The following is a 27,214-nucleotide window of genomic DNA, read 5'->3' as shown; positions in this document are numbered from 1 at the left end:
GTGCCATATTAAGTAGAGACTATGGGTGAAATTCACCTCATTGCGCTCGAACGAGAGCACAATATGGCCTGTGAATCCTGGGTGAAGCCTCCAGAGGGCCTCCCACCAGCCTCTGCACCTCGCGGGATACACCCAAGTCCTGTGAGGTGCCGGAATCTGAACTCTACCCAAGAGGGGAGGGACCAAACGGCACTCACTAAAGTAGGTTGTTAACCTACTTAAGGCCTACCTACCCGGGATCTACCGGCCTCCCTCGAGTCACTGGCCCCCCAGGGAGGCTGCAGCTGGGGGTCACTCAGTACTGATCCACAAGAACATGGACCAAGCGGAATGCACCCGGATACTCTCGCAGGCCATTGGAGGCTGCTGGGTGATCAGGAATAGTGCTGGATGTGGTCCCCCTGGAATGTGGGCATCTTGGCACAGCCCAGCTAGCACCTTGTCACTGCCATTGGGTGCCTGTGCAAGGGTGCCCGGGTGCCAGGGTGGCACTGCCAAGGGTCAGCGCCCAAAGCAGGTCATGCCCATGAAAGGAGGATGGAGGGGTGTTTGAAGGCAAGGATGTGCAGGGCAGATGTGTTGGGGCCTCTGGGAGTTCAGGGGGGTGACGGGTGGGGGTCCGGGAAGGGAGGAGTTCTGTAAGGGGCCTTGAAGGCGGGAGCAGCCCCAGGGACCCCATAGTGGGGGTTGTGGAGTAGTGCCCATGGTTATGGGGCGGTGATATTTCCCATGGGTGGGGATGTGAGGGATGCACAAGTTCACTCAGAGATCAGGGCACCCTTTCAAAATGGTGGCCCGAGTTCAGCTCCCCAGTGGCAAAAAAAAATTGTACGGTAGCAATTCTCTGGAAAGATTTCGAAGTGTGGTGACGAGCGGGAATTGCCGCGAGCTTCCCGGTGCTCGGCCCAGCGAGACCAGCAATGTTATTCAATGTTAATTGGTCCACGGGCTTCCCGCCGCACATGAAGGCTTGCCAGCTCCCCACTAACAAGGTCGAGCAGCATTTAAGCTGCACTTGCTCAGCCAACCCCAACCAGCTCCCAACAATGGCGCCGAGGAGACCAGCCCCAAGATTTGGGGACGCTGACCTGGGGAGGGTCCTAGACATAGTGGAAGTCAGGAGGGATGTCCTGTTTAATGAGGGTCCCAGAAAGCTAGCCACAGGGCAGACAGTACTGCCTGGGATGAAGTGGCGGCAGCTGTGAGCTTAGGGAATGTGACCAGGTGGACTGGCCTCCCGTGCCGAAAAAACATCAACGAACTACACCGGGCAGCGCAAGTGAGTAAACACCAACCCTCCCCACGCTCCCAAGGGAGCATCAACCTCCAACTCCCCATGCGACCCCAACCTTCCCTCCACACCCCTGCCCTTCACCCCCCTCCCTCCCTCCCTTCACAGCTACGTTCCCACCACTGTGAACGATGTGTGTGGCTAACGGCGCCACCTCTTTGTCTCCTCAGGAGAAGCTCTCCCATAATCGTCTGGAGAGGGCCCAGACTGGCGGAGCAGTGACGGACTTATGAATCCTCACCTCCTTCAAGGAGTGGGCCTTGGAGGTGACTGGTATGGCCGAGGACAGATGGTCACCCACGCGGAGGCTGGCGGACGCCGCAGAGATGAGGAACCACCAGGTTCCACCCGGAGGACCTGTCGAACATGAGTTCTTATTGCCTTCCTGACTGACCCATCCTCCTACTGACCACATGTCCATTCTCCTGCAGGTCCTCCAACCAGCGGTGCTGGCCCACCCAGGTGGCCCCCTCTACTGACTCCCAGGAGACCACCTCAGAGGAGAGCACTGAGGATGTCACCATAATAGTTGCGGCCCAGCTGTTATCTCCACCCTCCACCAGCGCAGATACACACACCTCGTTGGGACATGTCAGTGGTCAGGCTTCTGGGGTGCAATCTGGTCATGTACATCAGGTGGAGGTAGGAACCCCCAGGCGAAGCAGCAGTCGGAGGGCTGCTGGATCCCAGAACCCAGCTGGGTCCCAGCCTGATGCTGAGCCTGTGGAATAGAGTTACCAAGAGCTGATGGAAATGATAGGGAGCAGCTGGGATATAGAGGGAGATGCCTGCATCACTCCAGCAAATCCACTACAGGCGCAGGAAATGTCGCCGGCAGTGCGTGGCACAGAGGCCAACACTGCTAGGGTGGCGACCGCAGTGGAGAGCCTGGTGTACGACGTCAGCACAATTAGTGAAGGTGTCTAAGGCATTGTGCAGTCGGTGACCGCCATGACTGAGGGTCTCGGCAGAATATCCACCTCACTGGGGGATGTTACCCAGTACCAGGCCGACCTTGAGGTGATTCTGCGGGACATGTCCCACTCTCAGATGGGAATGGCCGAGGCACTGCGGAGCTTGTCCGAGTTGCAGGTGGGCATTGCCAAGACGCGGCAGAGCATGGTTCAGTCACTGAGGAGCATCACCAAATATGTCAACATGTCAGTGCCGACCATAGGGAACCGCCCGAGCTGGCAGAGCCAGATGTTGCAGGGGCAGCTGGGGCTAGAATCAGCAGCCCCTTCATCACAAGGTGAACCCCAGGCCCCTATAGGCACCGAGCGGGAGGAGGGGGTGCTGAGTGCCAACCCACCGAGGGGGTGGGGGACGACGACCGGGGGGGGGGGGGGGGGGGGGGGACGGCACGGCACCATCGGAAGAGTGGGGACTTGTATATATTACACATTAAACACCATTGTGCACAACCATGAACATGCCTTTCTCATTTCCGTAATGCAGTTCGACCTTTGCACCCTTGGCCCATGTCCCCAGGCATCTACCCTTCCCCTTGGCACTCACCCACGCTCTCTGCCAGTACAAGGGTGACCCGACACCCCCCCATCAGAAACCCTCTAAATAAAGAGACCCCCAGAGACGTCCTAAATTACAGTACCCCACAAAGACCCCCTCAATAAAGGATGCCCCCATAGATGACCCTTAAATAAAGGGACTCCCAGAGACATCTGAAATAAAGAGGCACCCCTGAGACACTCAAATAATGTTACACTCAGAGACCCCCTAAATAAAGAGACTACCAATAAGAAAGAACTACCCACCCCACAGACCCCCAAAGAAAAGTGATCCCTGTCAGGAAGACCCCCAGAAGAGAAAGCCCTGTTAGGAAGCTAGAGAACAGTCCAGGCAGAGGCAGCGAAAAAATTACTGCTTTAACACTCACCTGGGCAATACACCTGCTGGCCCATACACAGGAAGTAGCCCCAGTCAATTTCCTGAATGAGAAAACCAGTCAGCTATATAGAAACCTCCTCAGATCATTAAGCTGAAAGCTAGTCATTCATTTCTCTTTGATATTGCTTTTACAAAGGTGGCACGGCGGTGCAGTGGTTAGCACTGCTGCCTCACGACGCCGAGGTTCCAGGTTCGATCCCGGCTCTGGGTCACTGTTCATGTGGAATTTGTGCATTCTCCCCGTGTCTGCGTGGGTCTCACCCCCACAACCCAAAAGATGTGCAGGGTAGGTGGATTGGCCACAATGAATTGTCACTTAATTGGAAAAACAAATTGGATATACTAAATTTATTTTTAAAATATATTGATTTTACGAGGCTGTGATTGACAGCTTCCACACGCACACACACAGCTGTTATCTTTGCTCCATTCATCTTCCTTCACTCTTGAGTAACTCTGAAGTGCTCTAACTGCAATGTTTATAAATACCAAGCTTTAATTCACAGGCCCTGCACCACTTCAAACAGAATTAAATGCTTTCCAATCACCTCCCTTGACTCTTGAGTGATTTTGAAGTGGTCAGCTGGAAATTAATGGTGAGGTGGATTGGCCACAATGAATTGTCACTTAATTGGAAAAACAAATTGGATATACTAAATTTATTTTTAAAATATATTGATTTTACGAGGCTGTGATTGACAGCTTCCACACGCACACACACAGCTGTTATCTTTGCTCCATTCATCTTCCTTCACTCTTGAGTAACTCTGAAGTGCTCTAACTGCAATGTTTATAAATACCAAGCTTTAATTCACAGGCCCTGCACCACTTCAAACAGAATTAAATGCTTTCCAATCACCTCCCTTGACTCTTGAGTGATTTTGAAGTGGTCAGCTGGAAATTAATGGTGAGGTGGGTTAGGGTTTGGTGTCTGGTGGGGGTGGGGTGGGCAGATCTTGCCGGGTTGGGGGGGGGGGGGGCCTCAGCTGGACTTTGTTTGTGGGCAAATCCCTTAAAGATTTGCTCCCTTGGTCAGAGCATATGAAATGGGTCAGAGCCGGCTTCTTCGCTAACACTGGATTCTCCCCCGCACCGGGAACTCCGCTACTGGCAGCGCGAGGCGCAGAGTTTCATCCAGTCCATGAAAACACAACTTCAATGGGATTTTTCAGATGCAACAAATTTTATTTTGAAAGCTCCAATCTTGACAAATATATTTTCAAGTATTTGGCTTCTGAAAACATTTCCTAACTATTCAGTTAAAATTAAAAATGCAATTGTTCCTGATTTGTGCAGTTTGATTTCATTGCACCACAAAGAAGTCCAATCCTTGAATTCGACTGTTTCTCTGACTTGAGTGTACACAATTTGCCAAATAACGTTGACATAGATGAGTGCAATACGCCACAGTAAAGGTGTACAAGCAAAGTTAGAAGTGAATAATACTGTGTGAAATGGCCAGAGAGATCTTTATAATTTGCAATCTACAACTGAGGCGCTCAGGGCAAAAATCCTTTGCATATTATGCACTCAATTAAGCACATTGCTTCCTCATTACAGTAGAAATCGTAATGACCTTGCAGCAGTAAGCATAACAGAAACTCTATTTGTGACTCACCCTTTTATCCTCATAAACAATTAACTCACGCATCTGAACAATTGTAGTGAGTGTAATGATTTGGCTTACTTGTTTCCAGTATTCTCCTTCACACATTTCTATTATGGAGGGCAGAATTTTCCCCAAAAATGGCAAAGTGTCAGGTTCTGACTAAAAACTGGCGTGTGCCAGGTTCTTGCTCCAGATCGTTTGACAGTTTGTCAAAAAAAGCAAAGGGTAGTGTTTTGCGACTTCATTCTTGGGGGTCAGAATGGCGCCCCGATCTCAAACAGTAAATAATGCCTTATCTTCCGGGCTCGCCGTAGGTTCCTCCCACAAGGCCCCAGACATTGGAACCCACCCCCACCATCTATCATTGCCACCAATTCCTTCACGCCATCATCTCCCCACCCCCTTAGCCTTGTCCCCTTGGCAGTGCCTGGTTTGAGCGCCAGGGCACTGCCCTGCCTTGTCCCTGACCACCTGGGGGCTAAATTGGCCACTGCAACCCTGGCGTGGTTATCCCGACTGCCACAGGACATTAGTGATTCCCGCTGCCGTGACATCACACCGACGGGGAACATACGGCAAGCCCGGAAGGTAAGGCGTTATTTAAATATATTTAAATTGATGGTAAACAGGTTCATGCCAGCATCGCCAGTGGGGGGGCGTGGAAGATCACGGGCTGGATTCTCCATCCCAACATGCACGTTTCTGTCTCACCCCGCCGGCAGGATGGTCCGTTACGCCAGCTGGTCGATGTGGTTTCCCATTATGGAGCAACCCCACGCCTTCGGGAAACCCTCAGGCTGCCGGAAAAATGGAGCATCCCGCCGGCAGAGAATCCAGCCCCATATTCTCAGATCATCCTGGCGCAAATCTCACTATCGCTCTCTCGCAAGTGTTAGCAGTCATAGAATCATAGATTTACAGTGCAGAAGGGGGCCATTCAGCCCATCGAGTCTGCACCAGCCCTTGGCAAGAGCACCCTACTTATGCCCAGGCCTCTACCCTATCCCCGTAACCTAGTGACTCCACCTAACCTTTTTGGACACTAAGAGCAATTTAGCACGGCCAATCCGCCTAACCTGCACATCTTTGGACAGTGGGAAGAAATCGGAGCACCCGGAGGAAACCCACACAGACACAGGGAAAAAGTGTAAACTCCACACAGTCCCCCCAGGCCGGGATTGAATCCTGGTCCCCTGGAGCTGTAAGGCAGCAGTGCTACCCACTGCGCCACCGTGCTGCCAGTCATAATGGGATTCGTAACCGCAGCGAACGGGGCTGGAAAATTGCCCCTGGAATCTTAATATTTTGTCTCTCGCCTCACCCTGCTCAGTAACAGTAACTCTTATTCAATTAAACATTCTATAGTGTTATATCTATAACATACTTTGAATAACATCCTGTAAATTGAAGGTATTTTGTGTCAAGAGGGCAGCCATTTGAGTATTTGTGTGTCCTTTCTCATTCCTGCTCTCACAGCCATGCTTCACACGGATGAAAATCGACATAGAGAACAACGGCTGGAGTACCAAGATTAGGCACCAACCGCACCAGCGTCATCCAATTAAGAGAGTGTAGCCTGCCCCTCCCTCCTCGTCATCCAACCTCCTGATCACAGTAAGAAGTCTTACAACACCAGGTGAAAGTCCAACAGGTTTGTTTTGAATCACTAGCTTTCGGAGCACAGCTCCTTCCGAAAGCTCCGAAAGCTAGTGATTCGAAACAAACCTGTTGGACTTTAACCTGGTGTAAGATTTCTTACTGTGCTCACCCCAGTCCAACGCCCGCATCTCCACATCAACCTCCTGATAGCAGCAGAGGAAAAGCCTTCAGCAAATTTCAGACCAAGCTCCGGAAATTTATTTCAGCATCTGAAGAAAATCAATTTTCTGGAAGTACTTCTCAGTACTTCCAGACTATAACTACTACAGTAACTAAACATTAGTCATCTAGCCACTCAAAATGTTCTCTACCTACAGAGGTGGGTCTAGTTCCCTCTTGAAGGCTTGAAGTAAATCTATATTCTCTGCACATTCTGGCAGGTTTTTCCAACAGTTTATTTCCCAGGTTTCTCCATGAATGACCTTGGATTCTTTTTGTTTTTTCACTCCCCCACCACCTCTTCCCTCTTCTCGGAGATTTCACACAGCTCTCGTGATGGACAGGTGTGGATGGTGCTGGTGGGGATGGTGCCTAATCTTGGCACTCTAGGCATTATCAGTGTGTGAAGTATCCTCAATAGACCTGATGTTGACAAAGCCGGATCTGACATATTGGTTTTAGCTTCAGGTAAACTTTTCTTACTTTTAGTGCAAGATGCTGAATTCTTGTATTTGGTTTTAACTTTTGTAGTTTTCTTCAATAGCACCACAGTGTTACTGAAAATACGCTTTTAAGTAGAATACATAGCTAAATATTCTAACTCATTGGGTTCTGCAATACTTCTTTGTTTTTTCCTGGCCACGTTCAACCACCTCCACTGACTCAATTTAAATCCAAATCATTTTCAACTGCTGTCTCGGATGAAAAGTTACACCATGCTGACTGGTAAATAAGGTGAAGTACAAGCGCGCTAATGAAATTGCCAGAAAACTAAGCTCAGCTAAGCCACTCGGAGCACGGAAAACATCAGGCATGAGAAGCAGGTAATTACCTGTCAAGCCAATGTGCCAATGCAGCAACTCCTCCAACTAACCATCAAAGTTTTTCACTCATTTAAAAGGACTTAAAATTCTCGCATGCTCACTTATAAAAATGTTTAGTCTTCAGATAGCCAGATTTGAGGTACTGTACTATATAGGACTTCTTGACACTAAAAATATTTGCCCTGTGGTATGAACGTTCCTGATCTTGATAGGAACAATATTCACCACAAAACACCCAAATAATGTTATTCCCCATCATAACTTAGAAGTTAAATAAACAAATCCGTGTTGATTTTCTAGAATTGTGTGCATCTGACTATAAGATAGACTGCTCTGTGTAATATGCTAGTTTTTGGTTCACCACTGACAGTCTCTAGTTAATCTCACCTGATCTGAAAGTTTAATAGAATGTAGGGAAATATTATCATAGAATTTACAGTGCAGAAGGAGGCCATTCGGCCCATCGTGTCTGCACCGGCTCCTGGAAAGAGCACCCCACCCATGTCAACACGTCTACCCTATCCCCATAACCCAGTAACCCCAACATAGAATCGGATCATTTAATCTTCATTTTTGGAGGGAACTTGATAGTTTGGGACAAATGTAATTTGGGTGCTTTGGGCTGAATATTGTTTCTAATTAGATTCATCACTTTATATTTGCCAGTATCTGATTTGGTTTGTCAGAAAAAGTTCATGTTCACCTCCCCACTGAGAAGTACTTCCAGCTGCAAGAATGAGTGTTTGGGAAATTGGAATATCTGCTGGCAAAGTAGACATTGTTCTGCTGAATGAAAAGTGCCAGGTTTTACGGCGCGACCGCTGCAGTTCGTCACCGTGCACATGCACGGCCACGGACCCAGCCATTCTCCAGTAGTTTATATCGTGGGAGCCGGGAGTTTTACTTGGCGCACTGCTAACCCCTCACCAGTCGCAGGATCAGTGAGCGTTCAGCGCCGATTTTGCTGCTGTAAAATACCACAGGTCCCACGCCGGCAACTTCACTGAGCCTGAAAAACGGCGAATCCAGCCCATGGTTTCTATTGGAAATAGTTACTTGCAGACAGGCAAATTAAATATGTCAAATTTGACATATGTCAGACAAACATCATGAAGTTCTGTGATCAATCCTGATAACCTTAATTTGAAGAAAACTGTTTAGAAAAAACCAAGGCAAACAGCTTGAGTCATGGCCATTTTGGCACTGCAAAATATACATTGCTAATTATAATTACTTTGAACCAATATAGTCATTTCATTTGTAATGTAAACAAAACAATTAGAACATAGAACAGTACAGCACAGAACAGGCCCTTCGGCCCTCAATGTTGTGCCGAGCCATGATCACCCTACTCAAACCCACATATCCACCCTATACCCGTAACCCAACAACCCCCCCTTAACCTTACATTTATTAGGACACTACGGGCAATTTAGCATGGCCAATCCACCTAACCCGCACATCTTTGGACTGTGGGAGGAAACCGGAGCACCCGGAGGAAACCCACGCACACAGGGGGAGGACGTGCAGACTCCACACAGACAGTGACCCAGCTGGGAATCGAACCTGGGACCCTGGAGCTGTGAAGCATTTATGCTAACCACCATGCTACCGTGCTGCCCTAATTGACATGTTTAAATTTTAATCAATGGTGAGAGAGGGGAAGTGCTAAGGGAAACTAAACAGTAGGGTCATTCCTGTTGGAGAAAAGTCTACAGTATGGGAGCTGACACTTCACATCAGCGACACAATTGTATTTATGCTAAGTTTTTATGTGCTGCTGTTGCTGTTGTAGCTACTCCTACCAGGAGATTTGCTGTCATCCTCTATCACGCTCATTTGTCTTTCGTCTTCCTCACACATCCACTCTAACTCGTTTGCAATCACTCTGTGACATCCATCATCCAACCCTCTTGTTGCTTTTCAGCCCTGATCCAATTTCTTTTCTGAATGTTACTTTTTAAGATTGCTTTTTGTTCTTGAAATTTTACACACATCTTCATGGTCTTATGGTCTATATAGGGATATTTTAGTGTCCAAATTTTAACGGTCCTTTCATAGATCCTGACTAGGTGGTACAGGTTTCTGAGGTATAGGGAAAGTGGATTGAATGCGGCATCTTAAAAGTAAGAACCATAGAAGCATTACAAAATTCTTATAGTGCAGAAGGAGACCATTCGGCCCATCGAGTCTGCACCAACTATCTCAAAGAGCACCCTACCCAAGCCCACTGCTCCGTCGTATCCCCGTAATCTAACCTGCACATCCCTGGACACTAAGGTGCAATTTAGCATGGCCAATCCAGCTAACCTGCACATCGTTAGACTACGGGACGAAACTGGAGCACCCAGAGAAAAACCACACAGACACGGGGAGAAAGTACAAACTGCACAACGTCACCGGGCACCTGGCACTGTGAGGCAGCAGTGCTAACCACTATGTTGCCCTACCTTCTTGTAAGCTTGAGTTTTCTTGTTGTTAACACATCCTTCACATTCACAAAATTATTTTGGCTAGTTCTATCTTCCTTCTAATTTCAGAATACCGACCATCTTCTGTTATAATTTGTCTTGAATATAGAAACGTCTCTATTTGTTCCGGTGTGGCATCATCCACTTAGTTTCTTCCAATATATTCCTTCTATCTATCATTGTCTTTGTCGTTTTGCTGTTCTTACTCAATCCATATTCTGAGCTTCCAGATTTTACTTGACCTGTGATATTTTGTATGTCCTCTTCTAATTCTGCAATTAGCACTGTGTTTTCAAAATATTGCAATTCTGTTATGTTCTTGCCTGTAATTGTTACCACAGATTTACATCTAATTCTCAGAATGTTTGTTCTGTGAATAATTTTAGTGACAGTGCAGCCTTATCTTACTCCTCTCTTCATTTGAAACATATCCATTTGTCCCCCTTCAAGCTTGGTACATATTATTTGGTTCCAATACAGTTTCTCGATAAATCTTACATCTTTACAGTCATTTGTCACATTTTAGCAACATGCCTATTAGCTTTTGGTGATAAACACAATTGAATGTTTTTTTATAGTCTCAGAAGCATATGTGAATGTTCTTATTTACTTCTTGATATTTACCAAAGGTTATTCTTAGGTTAAATATGCCTCCTCTTGTTGGTACTCCAGAACTAAATCCAAACTGTGTTTCACCAATTTCTGCTTCAAATATGTTATTACTTCTTTCCATTATGATTTTCAAGATCAGTTTAATGAGATGACTCATTAAGCTTATAGTTCTAAATTGATTGCACTCCATTGCTTTAGGTTTCTTAGGTACCTCAATGAATAATGAATGGCTCAAGTCACTTGGAATGTGTTCTTTGGTATATATTTGATCACAAATTTCTATTATCACTGAAGATTTTTAGATATTCTGTTGTTAGTCCATCTATGCCTTGAGCTTTTCCTGTACTCATCAATTTCAAAGCATTCCTTACCTCTGATACCATAATCTTTGGTCCTTCATTTGCCTCTGCATCTTGAGGACTCCTTCGATTTGGATCATCATACGGTTCACATATTTTCTGTCCATCCTATTGCTGCTGCATCTCTTTCAAGCAATATTTGACCTTTTGTCTTTTATGCACCCACTATCTGATGTTATCCCTTTAATTTTATCTCTCAAATATTTCACCTTCTCATGCATAACTCTCATTGGGTGATTTCTTCCAGCTCTAATATTTAATCACACATCATTATACCATTTCTCTTTAATCTGCATTCTTCATTTTCTTTTCAATTGCATTCCTTTGTCTTTCTATTACTTTTATCTCATCTGACATCCAATGTCTCTTTCTCTTGTGTTTTGGTAATATGTAGTTTGTAGCTTATCAAATATACTTTATTTCATGTTTTTCTATTTTCTTTCTATTTCTAGTTCTCAATGTCTTCTTGTTCTGTTTCCTCAGTCCTGAGATACTTACTTATTGTTTAAGAGAGAATGTCTCTCTGATGTTCTCATCCTTCAACATGTCAAGGGCTAAATTCGTCTTTTTCTTTTTTGATATTTTCAGTTTCATCTTAATTGTTGCCACAAGGAGACAATGACCTGAATTTCTACCCGTGTCAGTATACGTATGAATGTTGTTTCACCATCACATCTACTTCCTTGCTATAGGCATCTCCTAGACTTCTCCATGTTGCAGTCTTCTTTTTGATTGCTGAAAGAAGATGTTTGCTACCATTTATTCGTACCTACAGATTCATTATGTGTATTGTCCTCTTCACACTTCCCAATTTCATTCAGACAAAATTCCTAGTGGAAATCATGGCGGGCGCTGGGTTCACGCCAAATTGTGGTGTCAATGCATTCCCCCTCATCAGCCATGGCGCCTCTTTCACGATTTCTGAAGGCACAAGTGAACCTTGCCATTGGGAATTCCCCCCGGTGGAGGCGGAGGATCGCGGAGGCCGCGGAAAATACTGGGTCAGGCCCGCTAATGATATGCCAACGGCGTTTACTGTGCATGCGGAGTGACACCGCAATGTGGCGTGAACCCGGCACCCGCCATGATTTCGGCGTCAAAATGGATTCTCCGTCCAATCGCGTTTCACGATTCCGGCGTCGGTTGACGGGGAATCCACCCCATATGTCTGGAAGCTAGCTTTTTATCTTCTTGAAGCAAGCAGATCCAAAATTGTAAGAACATTCGTAATAGATGGAAGAGCAGTACTGTATTCATTTTTCACAGTCATTGGTAAGAAATTGTAAATTAGTATGAACACGACTCCATTAAGCTGTTAAAAATATCATTGCTGTATCTGACAGAGGGTTCGCGATACATTCCAGGGAACCATTGAATGTATTTACCTTAAATGTGGTCTCGGATTTGAGTGAAACAATAGGGTTCACTAAGAAACCTAGAAATCACTGGACAAAAAGAAGCTCCGCTCACCTAGTTCACTGTCTACCAACCTGACAGTCACAGGATGTCATGACAACGGAGTTATTGACTAATTATTCCAATGAATCAATTGGTCAAAAAAAGGCTCCAAAATTCAGCAAGAAAAGCCCCAATGATGGAGAGTTCTTGAAACCACGGCCACAAAATTAGGCTCTGTATCAGCACAGGTGTCAGTGCTGCAGAAGCCTGCAACTGCAAAATTGTTGACCAGGCCTTTGCAGGATACCCCCAGCACAACCCATGTGATATGCTATGATCCAACCCCCTATACTATCTAAAGGACTAATCATGCGACTCCCAGGTGAGGCAGTTTTCAATTTATTTTGCTGTTGCTAGTGGAATTACTGAATGTTATTGGAGCGATTTTGCAGAAGCGTTGGATTTAAAATGGACTAGTGGAATGACTGGGGGCCCCGATCGGGTTGGAAGAGATAGTGGCGGGCTTGAAGGCCATGCAATGGGGTAAGGCCCGGGACGGACGGGTACCCAATGGAGTTCTACAAAAAGTTCTCTGGGATATTGGGACTGGTGCTGATGAAGGTGTTTAATGAGGCAAGGGAAAGAGGGGTGCTGCCCCCGACGATGTCACAGGCCACGATTTTGCTTATCCTGGAGCTATGTGGGTCTTACAGGCCGATTTCCCTGTTGAACGTAGACGCCAAACTGTTGGTCAAAATGTTGTCCTCCAGGTTTGAGGATTGTGCACCGAACGTCATTGTGGAGGATCAGACGGGGTTCGTTAAGGGCAGGCAGCTGGTGGCCAATATAAGAAGGCTGTTAAACGTGATCATGATGCCCCCGGAAAGTAGGGAGGTGGAGGTATTGGTCGCGATGGAAAAAGCTTTTGACCGGGTTGATTGGGATTATTTATGGGAGGTTCTGGGGCGGTTCGGATTTGGGAGGGGCTTTATTGACTGGGTCAGGTTACTGTATCAGGCTCCTGTGGTAAGTGGATGGACGAACAGGACAACTTCGGACTATTTAAGACTGCAACAGGGGACGAGACAGGGATGCCCCCTCTCCCCACTGCTGTTTGCATGGCTATAGAGCCGCTGGCAATTGCTCTGAGGGCCTCAAAGGGCTGGAAGGGGCTGGTCCGGGGTTTTGGATGGAGCACAGAGTCTCGCTATATGCAGACGACCTGCTTCGTATGCTTCAGATCCAACTGAGGGGATGGAAGAAATCATGGGAATTTTGGGGGAATTTGGCCAGATTTCGGGGTATAAGCTTAATATGGGGAAGAGCGAGATGTTTGCGGTCCAGGCAAGGGGTCAGGAGAGGCAACTGGGGGAACTGCCATTTAGATTGGTTGGGGACAGTTTCAGGTACCTAGGTATGCAAGTGGTGCGGGATTGGGACCGGCTACATAAATTGAACTTGGCCCGGTTGGTGGATCAGATGAAAGATGATTTCTGGAGATGGGATGCGCTCCCGTTGTCTCGAGCTAGTAGAATCCAAACGGTGAAAATGATGGTCCTCCCGCGATTCCTGTTTGTATTTCAATGTCTCCCCATCTTTATTCCGCAGTCCTTTTTTAAGCAGTTCAATAAAATTATAACGGGCTTTGTATTGGGGGGGGGGGGTAATGCTGGAGCGGAGTCGTGGAGAGGGAGGGCTCGCACTGCCGAGCTTTAGCAATTATTACTGGGCGGCTAAAACAGCCATGATTAGGAAGTGGCTGGTGGGGGGGCGGGGTCGGCATGGGTACATATGGAGGCGGCTTCTTGCAAGGGCACAAGTTTGGGAGCGCTGGTATCTGCGCCTCTGCCGTTCCCGCCGGCGCAGTACTCCACCAGTGCCCTTGGTGGTGGTGGCCTTGAGAGTCTGGGGGCAGTGGGAGCATCGGTCTGGTCCCCAATCTGCGATAATCACCTGTTTGCCCGGGGGAGGATGGACAGGGGGCTTCGAATATGGTGGAGAGCGAGGATTGAGAGGATGGGGGACTTGTTTATAGAGGGGAGCTTTCCGAATATGAGGGCGCTGGAGGAGACGTTTGCATTGGCAGGGAAAACAAATATCTATATCTGTAGGTGCAGGACTTTCTGCGTCGACAAGTACCAACCTTCCCACTCCTGCACTAAGGGGGATTCAGGACAGAGTAGTTTCCAGGGGATGGATAGGTGAGGGGAGTGTTTCTGACATTTATAAGGGACTTATGGGATCAGAGGAGATGCAGACAGAGGAGCTGAAGCGAAAGTGGGAGGAGGAGCTGGGGGTAGAGATAGAGGAGGGCCATTGGGCGGACGCGTTGAGTAGAGTCAACACGACCGCAACTTGTGCCAGACTCAGCCTGGTACAATTCAACGTCGTTCACCGGGCTCACATGACAGTGGCCCGGATGAGCAGATTCTTTGGGGTGGAAAACAGGTGCGCAAAATGTGCGTGAGTACCAGCAGACCATGTCTACATGTTCTGGGCATGTCCAAAGCTGAGGGGATTTTGGCAGGGGTTTGCTGACATTATGTCAGGGTGGCATTGAGTCCAGAGGTGGCAATTTTCGGGGTGTCGCAAGATCCGGGAATCCAGGAGGAGAAAGAGGCGGACATTCTGGCCTTTGCTCCCCTGGTAGCCCAGAAGCAGATATTACTAGCATGGAGGGACTCAAAGCCCCCGAAGTCGGAGACTTGGCTATCGGACATGGCTAGCTTTCTCTGTTTGGAGAAAATTAAGTTCGCCTTGAGAGGGTCAATGTTGGGTTCGCCCGGAGTTGGAAGCCATTCATCGACTTCTTCATGGAGAATTAATCGTCTGCAGAGGGTGGAGGGAGGGGAGGGGCGTGTTAGGTTAGCGTAGATTAGGGGGTTAATTAATGGTGGGACCTGTTGGGGAGGGAGGTGATATTTGCACTATGTTTATATTTTCATGTACATTGTTTATATTGCTGCTGTTACAATGCCAAAAAACACCTCAATAAAATGTTTATTCAATAAATAAATAAATAAAATGTACTAGCGAAAGAGGTCAGAGGTGTTAGATGGTTTCTCATCAGAGAGCCTGCTTCCTTATGGGGGTCAGAGTTGCCATTGCTCCTCGCTGCAGAGAAACATGAAAATGGGGTCCAGGTAGCAAGAGATGGAAAACACTGTGGAACAGGTGGAGTGGAAGGATGGAATGTTCAGTCTAAAGCCCAACCCACCAAGTATCTTCTGGGAGACATTCTCTTAATTGCCAAACAGTGAGAAGCAGTGTCTGAGGTATTTCACCTCCAAGGTGGTAGCTGAACTCTGCCCCCTCTACAGCCCAGCTGGCACTGCACAGCAGAGCAAGGACAATGCTGTCAGTGGCTGTTCAGATCACCTGTGGGATCTAAATTTCTGTACTACTGGATCCTTCCACATGGGAGAAGATGGTATTAGCAGCATTTGAGTTCACTGTTCATCACTGGATTAGCAGGTAACAGAGGTGACAGATGGAGAAGTGACATCATAGTCTTCTCACTGATAGGAGAGAAGTAGGAGGAGTGAGCATCTGGCTTTCTCAGATTGGCAGAATTCCCAATGGTGCCGTCGACTGCAGGTAAATGTCTTTGTCAGCCTCGCATTAACAGACAGCTGTATCGGAACCACAAAGGCTACCACTCCATTAACATTCAATTTGTGTGCGACCATGCCCAGAATACCCTGTTGACAAATGCTCGCTATCCTATCAGCAGTCCTGGTGCAGCCATCCTGTGGCAGTCAGCCATAGCCACCACCTATGGCCTACCATGAACAGCCAGAGGCTGATTGATGGGTGAGAAGGATAACTGCGCTACGATTGGCTTCTGACTCCCTGCTGCCACCCAATCACACGACAGTTGTGTCTCTGACAATAGCCATACAAGCATCAGAAGGCTTATGAAGCAAACCATCAGCAACCCTGAAACAACCGTTCAGCTTCTTGAATCAATTGGGGGAGACCTCCACTACCGATTGGAATGTACTTCCAGGCTTTTTCGGAGTCTGCTGTCCTCCACAACCTTGCTGTTATGAGGGCACAGCCATTGTCAAAAGGCCACTTCAGGAGAAAGGGTGGTGATGTCCGAGACCCTTTTGCTCCAGCCAAAGTGTCCGTGATTGGATACTCAGTCTCCAGTTCCCAAGGGATCTCACACCCCATCAAAGTTATTCCACAAATTCCTAATTTTCAATCTATCGTCTGCAGCCACTGATGGGGAGTATTGGCCTATGCATTGATTACAGCCACTGATAGGTGTTATTGCCTAGTAAATTGATTTCAGTAACTGATGGCCGGTATTGGCCTACACATCGAGTACAGTCACTGCTGGGTGGTATTGGCCTATACATCGATTATAGGCCAAAAGCCAGAAATAAAAGCCAACAACTAAAAAACATTTTCTAACAACTGTATCCAATAACATATATAAAACTGAACTATTGACCCCAGGGCATTCCCTTGTGTGTGAGCTGTGGTTTGACTAGGTGCTTCAACATAGTTCTAGTCCAGTGGCTGTAACATGACTGACGGAAGGCTGCTGACTTCCACAGGGGAAGATTGCAGATACTTTAACAAGCTGACCTCTAGCAGCTTTGGGCTTTTTGAGCCGGCTTCCGACTGCTGCCCCTTGGCATAGGTAGCAGCAGTTTGGGCTGGTAGGCAACAGGAAGTGCATTGGCAGAAATGTCAGTGGTGGGAGGGTGAAAGTTGTCATTTTTGTGCTCCACCTCAGCGGCACCTCAGCAGTCTTTGTAATCATCTGGAGCACAGACCTCGAGACTGCTGTGAGACTCCAGGGCCGGGATTCTCCCCTACCCAGTGGGGCGGGGGGGTCCCGGCCTGTTGAAGTGGCGTGAACCACTCCGGCGTCGGGCCGCCACAAAGGTGCAGAATTCTCCGCACCTTTCGGGGCCAAGCCCTCACATTGAGGGGCTAGGCCCGCGCCGGTGTGGTTCCCACTCCGCAGGCTGGTGTGAACGGCCTTTGGCGCCATGCCAGCCGGGGCCGAAAGGACTTCGCCGGCCGGCGTAAGTCCGCACAGGCGCCGGAGCGTCAGCGGCTGCTGACGTCATACCGGCGCATGCGCAGGGGGGGAGGTCTCTTCCGCCTCCGCCATGGTGAAGGCCATGGCGGAGGCGGAAGAAAAAGAGTGCCCCCACGCCACAGGCCCGCCCGCCGATCGGTGGGCCCCGATCGCAGGCCAGGCCACCGCGATCCCGCCCCTGCCGGATCTCGGGGGCGGAGAATTCGGGACACAGCGGGGCAGGGCTTGACGCCGGCCCCGGGCGATCCCGCCCCAGATGTTTCTTTGAATACAGAGATCTGGAGCCAAGATGGCAGCACTCTGAGCTTCCATGGCAACAAACATGGCTCTCATGACCTCGGTCTAAGCTTCCACTGAATCGCTGAGATAGGATTGCTTCTGCCTGTCCTGCAGTAAAAGCTGAGACATCGACTGCATCACAAGTGAATCTGCAAGTGCTCTCATGAAGTTAGCCGCTATTTCCGCACTGGAAAAGATGGACTCCAAACTCTGTACAGACCCCTGTGCTAATTCAGAGCCAGACTCCTCCATGCTCCTTGGTATTGACAACAGGCTCTGTGGTCAGCTTGCCAAAGCTTCAAGCACCTTTGAGTGCATGTCCAACAGCTTTCTCCATATATGCTTCCTCATCAAAGTCTTCATCTGATCCTATGTGGCAGAACTTGTCTGTGACCTTGCATTTTGGTCAGCTGGTACATGCATTATCCTATCTTCCTGGCCTGCACTGCAGTCCACTTTCGCCAAGAGACTCTCCATGTTCCGTCATCAAGCGTTTCAACATTTGAGGATAACAGAGAGGCTGGTTTAGCACAGGGCTAAAGAGCTGGCTTTTAAAGCAGACCAAGGCAGGCCAGCATCACGGTTCAATTCCTATACTAGCCTCCCCGAACAGGCGCCAGAATGTGGCGACTAGGGGCTTTTCACAGTAACTTCATTTGAAGCCTACTTGTGACAATAAACGATTTTCATTTCATTTCATTTCATTTCAAGTGCCTTAAGGACAAGCAAGCGCAATGCAAAACTCTATCCATCCCTCTATCACTGATCTCAAATGCAATATTGTCAATTGGTTATGCAAATCAATACATAGCCTAATGTCATACATGAGATGACATCGATCTAGACTGTACGTCAGTCATTTTCTACTTGCTGACCACTTATGTGTTGAATTACAGGAGAATCCTTCATACTACCTTATATCTTGCAGAAGAGGCATATGTTGGTTGCTATATTGTGCAGTCATCCTAAAGGACTTATTAGTAATGTAATATACTGCAGTCATGTTAAATAGTAATTTGAGAATAATAAGTGGAGCTGTGGGAGGCTTCTGGGTATGAAGAAATATTGAGACAAATATTTCCTCAAGTATGGCTAACATCCACATTAATTATTTACATACAAAATAATATCTGGCAGTCACAAAGCTGTAATCTGATTGAGATAGGATAAGGGAAATGTAAAGAAGTTTAAAACACCATTTCAATTGAATTTTAAATTGTTCCCAGAAATGTCACTTAAAAGAATGTCAAAATTTGGATCAAACATTTGGTCTTTCTTTTTATTCATTCATTGATGTGGGCGTCGCTGGCTGGGCCAACATTTATTGCCCATTACTGAGGGCATTTAAGAGTCAACCAAATTGCTGTGGATCTGGAGTCACATGAAGGCCAGACCAGGTAAGGATGGTAGATTTCCTTCCCTGAAGGACATTAGTGAACCGGATGGGTTTTTGCGACAATTGGCAATAGTTTCATGGTCACTTTTTAGGGTTTTATTTCCAGATTTTTTTTTCATTGAGTTCAGATTTCACCATCTGCCATGGCAGGCTTTGAACCCAGATCTCCAGAGCTTGACTCTGGGTCTCTGGATTACTAGTCCACGATACCACTACGTCACTTTGTCCACAGGAGCAGTGATCTAATATCCAATATCTGATCTAGTATCTGCTTATGTGTCTCAGTGTCATACTCTATTTTATAATGCTACTGTAAAGCACCTTGAAACATTTTATTATACGAAATATAAGTTATTGATTTTATGCAACTTAAGTCCATCTTAAGTTAATATAACAAAGTGTGATAACAAAGGTCTGTGCTTTGACATAAAGTAGGATATTCATACCCTTTCTTATTAAACAATTAGGAGATTTCATACACATATCTGAGAAAAGGACATAATTCTTTTGTGCTGTGGATACTTATGCACTAAACAGGATGATATCATGACTACGTAGTACAGACTTGGAGGGCCAAAAAGCCTGTTCCGGTGCTGTATTGTTCTTTGTTCTTTAAACGGTTTTCTTTCTGAAACAATAATACTTCAGGAACCTTTTGTGTGATCATATGAAGACTTCAGGATCAGTGAATGTAGGCTAAATATTGTTTGTTTATTCTAATAATTATTCGGATACATTTACACTAAAGGTTTGATGTGGTTCTGGAAGTGATTTCAGGAGCATAAATTCAGAGTCGTGGCTCAGTCTGACTGGAGTGAAAAATATTGAAACATTTTGTCAAATGTCAATCCAGTGTGCTGTCAAAACTCACTGCAAAGTGTTTGGAAATGCTTAATTAGGACAGTTAAAGATCCTGCAAAGCAGGTCGAAGTAAGGTAAGGTAAAGTCGCCATAGTCTCAGATGACAATAGGCTGCTTTCCCCCTTTTGAGGGGAGAGCTGACTGGTGGTGATTTAACCTGAGGATCATCACATCTCAGGCGAGGGACAAGGTTGAGAAGGTGGAAGGCCCAGGACAAAGTAATATACATAAGGCTCAGGTTATATTAGACTGATTGCATTGTAAATACAACTTCAGGTTCTTCCCCCACAATCAACAATAAAACAATATATGTGCAATTAGCAATTCTTACTTTTTTTGTTGCATGAGAGTTCTGTACATTATACTTTCCCATTTATATCCACATCAGATGGGCAGTCTCCAGAGCCCCACTTGTAAAATACAAAGTCCAGTGTTTATTTGCATGCACAGGGGGTCACACTTGAATGCTTGTCATTCACATTCAAGGCACTGAGGCCTGGGAAACAAGTTTAAAGAAATGCAAGTATAAATTTCTCTATTGAAAAATGAACAGACTCTCAATATAAAAAGAAATAGGCAGTTCATGCAGGCTCATTAAGTACTTTTGAACTAAAATCTGCAGTAGCTTGTATTCTTTATATTCTTTTAGAATTGCACTGACATTTTCAGTAGACCAAGACCATGAAATTCTTGGGACTTATGTCAATTTACTGGAGCAGCCAATGCCAAGGGCTGCAACCTGTATTGCTTGCCTGATATTCTTAAATGGTATCAATAAGGAACTCCATTCCGCTCATACAGATGGTGACTCATTGTGTTGCCTGGTCTCAGGGACATGAGGCACTGTTCTGCTAAAGGTTCACGTTGCTCAAAATGTGAACAGATAATGGTGCAGAAAGGACATTAGGGCATTTGAATTAAAAGCATAAAATGCTGGATAAACTCAGCAGGTTTGGCAGCATCTGTGGAGAGTGAAACAGTTATTGTTTTGAATATGGAACAAATGGGGAAGTTCCTGAACCAATTAGATTAAAGGATTGAGAAAAAATGTGGATGGAAATGGTGCAAATTCAAATCAAATCCCATACAGAAAGATAGAGAGTTAAAGAGAAAATGGATTATGAGAAAAAAAAGGTAAAGAAAATGATTTTATTTATTACATTTTAAATTCTAAAAATCTCCAAGAACAATTTACTACCTGTAGCAGTGAAACTACACAGTTTTAATTGTTCCCTTTCAGTGCCAGAGAGGCAAAGTGACAATGCAGAAAAATAAATTGCACCATTAGAAATATGCTTAGGTAGATAAATGCCCAACTTTCTACAACATGAGTAATGGGCAATTTGTGTACAAATGCAGCAATTTCTTGAACTTCACGGGGGGAATGAGGGTGAGTGCGAATTATCCTGCAACTTGTGGAGATTTTACTGAGCATCTTTACCTTGCCGCAAATTGCTCGACAATTTGCATATTAACAACAACTCAATGTTATTTTGGCAGCAGAATACAGCCCAGTGTATTGCACATAGCTGTGTTAATTTTTCCAGTGAAAAGTATAGCCATCACAACACAGAAATTGAACAGCCACGTAACAGGCTCCAGAAAGCCAGTGGCAGTCAGGAAAACCTGGTAAAATCTGCTTGGATGCTGCTCTTAAAATATTCAGTGAATTTAGCTTGCACTTGCCACTGGCTATGCGAGGCTCACTTGTTCAGAACCAATGGCATAAGGACGAATGAAAAGGAGAAATAGTGAACGCCTTCAATAACCGGTGACAAGACAATGTGCTGCAAGGAAAGATTACAAATAAATTGTTTGAAAGTAGCTTGCCTAAGGTCATGACAGCTTTGACGAGTGAGAAACATTATACAGTTTGCAGCTGGTTATGCTTAAACAGTGTGCAATGCATTTCATTCACTTTACATTGTAACTGTAAGAAATATATTTACCTTACAACAATTACTTTATTTGTACGAATAATATTTCTTTTAAAATGATAATTTAAAGCAAAAATTGTAATTTTCTTGGCTAATGTTTACATTTTGATATCTGTATCTAATGTATGGTATGTTTCGAGGTCATTAAGCAAATAATACAAAATTGACGATTCTCTTTGTATGGAATAGTTACCTTAGAACATAGAACATAGAACGATACAGCGCAGTACAGGCCCTTCGGCCCTCGATGTTGCACCGACATGGAAAAAAACTAAAGGCCATCTAACCTACACTATGCCCTTATCATCCATATGCTTATCCAATAAATTTTTAAATGCCCTCAATGTTGGCGAGTTCACTACTGTTGCAGGTAGGGCATTCCACGGCCTCACCACTCTTTGCGTAAAAAACCCACCTCTGACCTCTGTCCTATATCTATTACCCCTCAATTTAAGGCTATGTCCCCTCGTGCTAGCCACCTCCATCCGCGGGAGAAGGCTCTCGCTGTCCACCCTATCTAACCCTCTGATCATTTTGTATGCCTCTATTAAGTCACCTCTTAACCTTCTTCTCTCTAACGAAAACAACATCAAGTCCATCAGCCTTTCCTCATAAGATTTTCCCTCCATACCAGGCAACATCCTGGTAAATCTCCTCTGCACCCGTTCCAAAGCTTCCACGTCCTTCCTATAATGAGGCGACCAGAACTGTACGCAATACTCCAAATGCGGCCGTACTAGAGTTTTGTACAACTGCAACATGACCTCATGGCTCCGGAACTCAATCCCTCTACCAATAAAAGCCAACACACCATAGGATCTTGAGGCCTTGTTTCATCAGGGCTGTACACAATTATAACAAATACGAGGTTGATAATATTTAATAGTGCACTTGTATTTGTCAAACAATATGATTGTCATTTTAAAACTAAAATGCTTGAACATTTCTATTCAAATGTAAATATTTTAGAAAAGCAATATAAAATCTGGACAAATTTAGAACCTCTTCAAATAGTTAAAATAGATTTTCCAGCTTTTTGGGGGTGGGTGGGGGTTAAGGTTTGCTGCTTTAGGTGATAAATCAATGGAGTGAAAGCTATGCTGGTTCTAAAGGATGGATGATCCACCAACACAGGCAAGTGCCCAAGCACTATCTCTACAGAGGGATGTTGGAGCGACATTTTATGTTGAAGTATTTTGTAAGAATATCAACATGTGCAGGCTTTAAATATATTTACTGGCTAGTTTGATGATTATCAGTTAGACTGCTGTTCTAAAATTGTTTCTGAAAATAAGAACATAAATCTTGATCACTCTCCAGCAACATCCTTCTGCAGCAGTCCATTTTATTCAGTTTATCTTGCCTGAACAAATTAAATTGGGAAAATTGATAACACATGCTTAAAAGCTGTTTTATTAGGGTTGTTTTATCGTTTATAGTATTGTTGTCATCGAAATTTACAGTCAAAAACCGAAAGCTGCACTTTTATAGATTTGATAGTATTTAAGATACCAGTTTGACTAGTGGCTGAGTGGTAACTAAAAAAACGCGCAATGAAGCTTCTAGAATCTTAGTAGCTGGAAATTAAATTCAAATGCATATGAGTTAATATGAAAATCTGCATTTTACCATAAAGGATACGCTTCAGTCCACAGATAATTGCATGATATAAATTAACTTCTTTAATAGGAAATCAACTTTAAAACTTAAGAATATAGACCCCCATACGATTAATTGTAATTTTTTAAATAACTGCTAGAGGTCATAATAGACCAGGTGCTATTTGTGATAACAAGTGATGTTAGATCCATTATTTATTTTTATGTGAAATTAAGACTGGAGAAAAAGGCCAGATTAAAAATTATGAAAATGTTAACTTTCTAAGAACAAACTGTAAAAGATGTCAAAAGTACATGCAAAGCAAAGGTAATATCTGTTACAGTTTGTGAAGTTAACAGTTCCATTATTTTTTTTAGTTTGGACGAAACCAGTCACCGTTCCAGACATGAGAGCTTCTTGCCGACATCTGTCCTGATTCCATTGAATAGATTGGAAATTGGAGAGTTGCAGGCAGTTTGGTTTAAAGAGAGAGAGAGAAAGAATTAATAATCTGCTGTTTTCTGCTGGCATTGCATATAGTGGGCAAATCAGGTTCACACAAAGGCTCCCAATATAAGTGGTGGAGACCTGTGGCCACTCTTTTGTGGTCACTGGTTAGCAAACCACACTGGCTGCTTATCACACTTGCAGCTACCAAAGTTTTATAGTGCAATTTTGCCTGCAACTTATAATGTTACTGTGCATCATTGTTTATAAGGGAATTTGGAGCTGTGTGAACAAGGTTAGCAAAGGTTGACTCTTTAACCAATCAGATTGAAGAATCTTTGCTGAGCCATGCATTTTATTTTGTTTTTGTCTTCAACAATAATTAAAATCTGATGGAATGAAATACCTCACTTATAAAAGATTATTTTCAGTGCCAGAGATAATGTTGTCTGTAATTGAGATTCACAATGCACTAAAAATTCACTTGCACTGAAATGGCAAGCTTTTTTTTGGCGTCTTTAGTAGGTATATACCACAACTTCAGCCTTTTTCTGTTTAAATGGCGAGGTTCCAATGTAGTGATGCTTGAGGAGAGCAGGGCAATTCTGTCAACAAATTCCTGAAATGTGTTTAATTGCAGTTCAATTAAGATACACAGGAAATTGCTTAATAAGTGATTGCTGACCACCTCATCATTATTCCCACCACAAAAGCTAGCTTGCATGGCAACAAAGCTCTCACCTGAGTGTGTCAATTGAGTGATTCGAGGCCAACTAGAAATGGAATCAGGTTGGCGGAGTAGTGTGCAGCAGTTTTTCTTTTCAAAATTGCCTGGCCACCTTCCCATTTTTCAGCTTGGATGGGCATCAGGCACTTGGAAAATTGCCTTCACTCTTTTGCTTTTAACCTGTGAAAGTAGCTTATTAATAAACCCTGTCCAACCAGTTTCTTGCATGGGTGAGTCAAATACCATGAAGATGGACAGTCACCTGTATATTGCCACAACCCTTAAATGGATCTTCTGTCTTTATTAATCCAATGTTCATGTTCTGTTATCTATAGAAATGCTTAATTATGTGAATATCCGTATTGAATTGAGAAAAATGTTTTCAGTGCAATTTGTGATTACTCAAAATTCTGTCAGTAACAAAATCAATGGTGTACATATTGGGATATAATATTTGCAACAGTCATGACCAGAGGCTTTATACTCCCACTTGTTGGTAGTAGATTTGATTTGATTTGATTTATTTGTTGTCACGTGTATCGAAGTACAGTGAAAAGTATTGTTCTGCTTACAGTGCAGGCAGATCGCTCCATGCGTGAAAACCTAGAACATACTATAAATAACAGTTAGAAAATATGTAGGAAGAAGATCTGTAGGGGAGAGCTCGCAGAGAGTTGCCACGCTCCGGTGCCATCTTGGGATAAAAGATTCCTACGTTTTCACATAGGTACACTTTGTTTTGTGTTTTTACAGGTCAAATCATTCATCTCTGCCTTTTAACAGACAAATATTTATAGTCTATACTTCAGGAAATTGGATGGTACAGTGGTTTTTAAAGTTTACTTGCAGTATATGGTGAAGTGGAACAAAAAGCATTCACAGATATGAAGGAGAAGCTGTTGCAGAAATGAAAAGGTTTTAGGGTGGAAATACGGAAGCAAAGAGAAAAGAAAAATGATTGATTTGAAAATGGTTTCACTCCTTCCCTTGCCTGTGGAACTTGTCCTTAAATTCTGTCCACATTAATTTTCTAAAACCTTTTTTTAAATACATTTGTAGTTGAAAACTGCCCCTGAGACCCAATTTCAAATGAAGATCAAGTAGACAAGATGCATGTTTTTTCTCTGTTATTTGTTTGCGATCTTATCTGATTCAATAATGATGATTTGTTTCTACTTTTTTTGTCAATTTAATAAACCAGTAAGGCAGTAAGTTGCCATTCATTTAGCTACTCATTTAATGTTAAGGTTGTCAGTGTAGAAATTGAAAATGTTTCAATTTGTTGAAAGTAAGGTGTACATTGCAGGGTAAAACTGGTGTAAGTCGTATATTTCCTTTTTGCCTGTGTCATGCATGATCTGGTTGGATGCAAGGTGGAGAAAAATATCACTTTCTAACATTTGCCATCTTTTACCTTGATTATACATATGCATAGAGATTTTGAAAGTAGTGACTGACTGCATACTGATGCTTGTGCTTTATTTACAGGTAAAAATAATTGTTCCTAACAGCACTGCAGGTCTGATCATTGGGAAGGGTGGTGCCACAGTGAAAGCTGTCATGGAGCAGTCAGGAGCTTGGGTACAACTCTCTCAAAAGCCAGACGGGATAAACTTGCAAGAGAGAGTGGTGACGGTGAGTGGGGAACCTGAACAAAACCGCAAAGCCGTTGAACTGATCATCCAGAAAATTCAGGAGGACCCACAAAGTGGCAGCTGTCTTAATATCAGCTATGCCAATGTCACTGGTCCAGTGGCCAACTCCAACCCAACTGGATCCCCTTATGCCAACACTGCTGAGGTGTTACCAACTGCTGCTGCTGCCGCGGGGCTGTTAGGACACGCGAACCTCGCTGGGGTCACTGCCTTCCCAGCGGTTTTATCTGGCTTCACAGGAAATGACCTGGTAGCCATCACCTCTGCACTCAACACTTTAGCCAGCTATGGATATAACCTTAACACACTGGGTTTGGGCCTGAGTCAAGCTGCAGCCACGGGTGCATTGGCTGCAGCTGCAGCCAGTGCAAATCCCGCCGCTGCAGCTGCAGCCAACCTACTGGCTACATATGCGAATGAAGCCTCATGCGGTGGCAGCCCTGTTGGTGGAACAGCGGGGACATTTGCCCTCAGTAGCCTTGCTGCCGCTACTGCTGCCACAAATGGCTATTTCGGTGCTGCCTCTCCACTGGCTGCCAGTGCCATCCTTGGCTCAGAAAAATCAACAGATGGATCAAAGGACGTGGTCGAAATAGCGGTCCCAGAAAACCTAGTTGGTGCAATATTGGGGAAAGGCGGGAAAACATTAGTGGAATATCAGGAGTTGACTGGTGCAAGGATACAGATCTCCAAAAAGGGGGAGTTTGTGCCTGGCACAAGAAACCGGAAGGTGACCATTACAGGAACGCCAGCTGCTACCCAGGCTGCCCAGTATTTAATCACACAGCGGATCACTTATGAGCAAGGTGTTCGGGCAGCCAACCCACAGAAAGTCGGGTGATCTTCAGGCCCTTCACAAGATTCTCTTTAACCCCCCCTTCCTCTACCCCTTTTCAACAAGAAAGTATGTACTGTACTTTGCAGAAGTGAAGTTTTTTCTGTATTAATATATTATATGCAA

The 27,214-nt window shown here is 45.0% G+C and overlaps 1 protein-coding gene across 2 annotated transcripts in view; it reads left to right on the top strand.

Moving 5' to 3' along the window:
* Positions 1-27,214, top strand: part of LOC119957963 (RNA-binding protein Nova-1) — a 363,953-nt gene that overhangs the window by 334,763 nt on the left and 1,976 nt on the right. For both annotated transcript variants that reach the window (XM_038786209.1, XM_038786202.1), the window contains one exon: positions 26,087-27,214. This exon is cut by the window's right edge and continues 1,976 nt beyond it. In XM_038786209.1, coding sequence (XP_038642137.1) covers positions 26,087-27,094 — 1,008 coding nt within the window. In that variant the 3' untranslated portion in view covers positions 27,095-27,214. The remainder of the gene's footprint in view (positions 1-26,086) is intronic.

The sequence above is a fragment of the Scyliorhinus canicula genome, chromosome 2 (assembly GCF_902713615.1).
Source record: "Scyliorhinus canicula chromosome 2, sScyCan1.1, whole genome shotgun sequence".
Taxonomy (NCBI): Eukaryota; Metazoa; Chordata; class Chondrichthyes; order Carcharhiniformes; family Scyliorhinidae; genus Scyliorhinus; species Scyliorhinus canicula.
The sequence above is the reverse complement of the archived record's forward strand: the minus strand, read 5'-3'. Positions and strand labels throughout refer to the sequence as shown.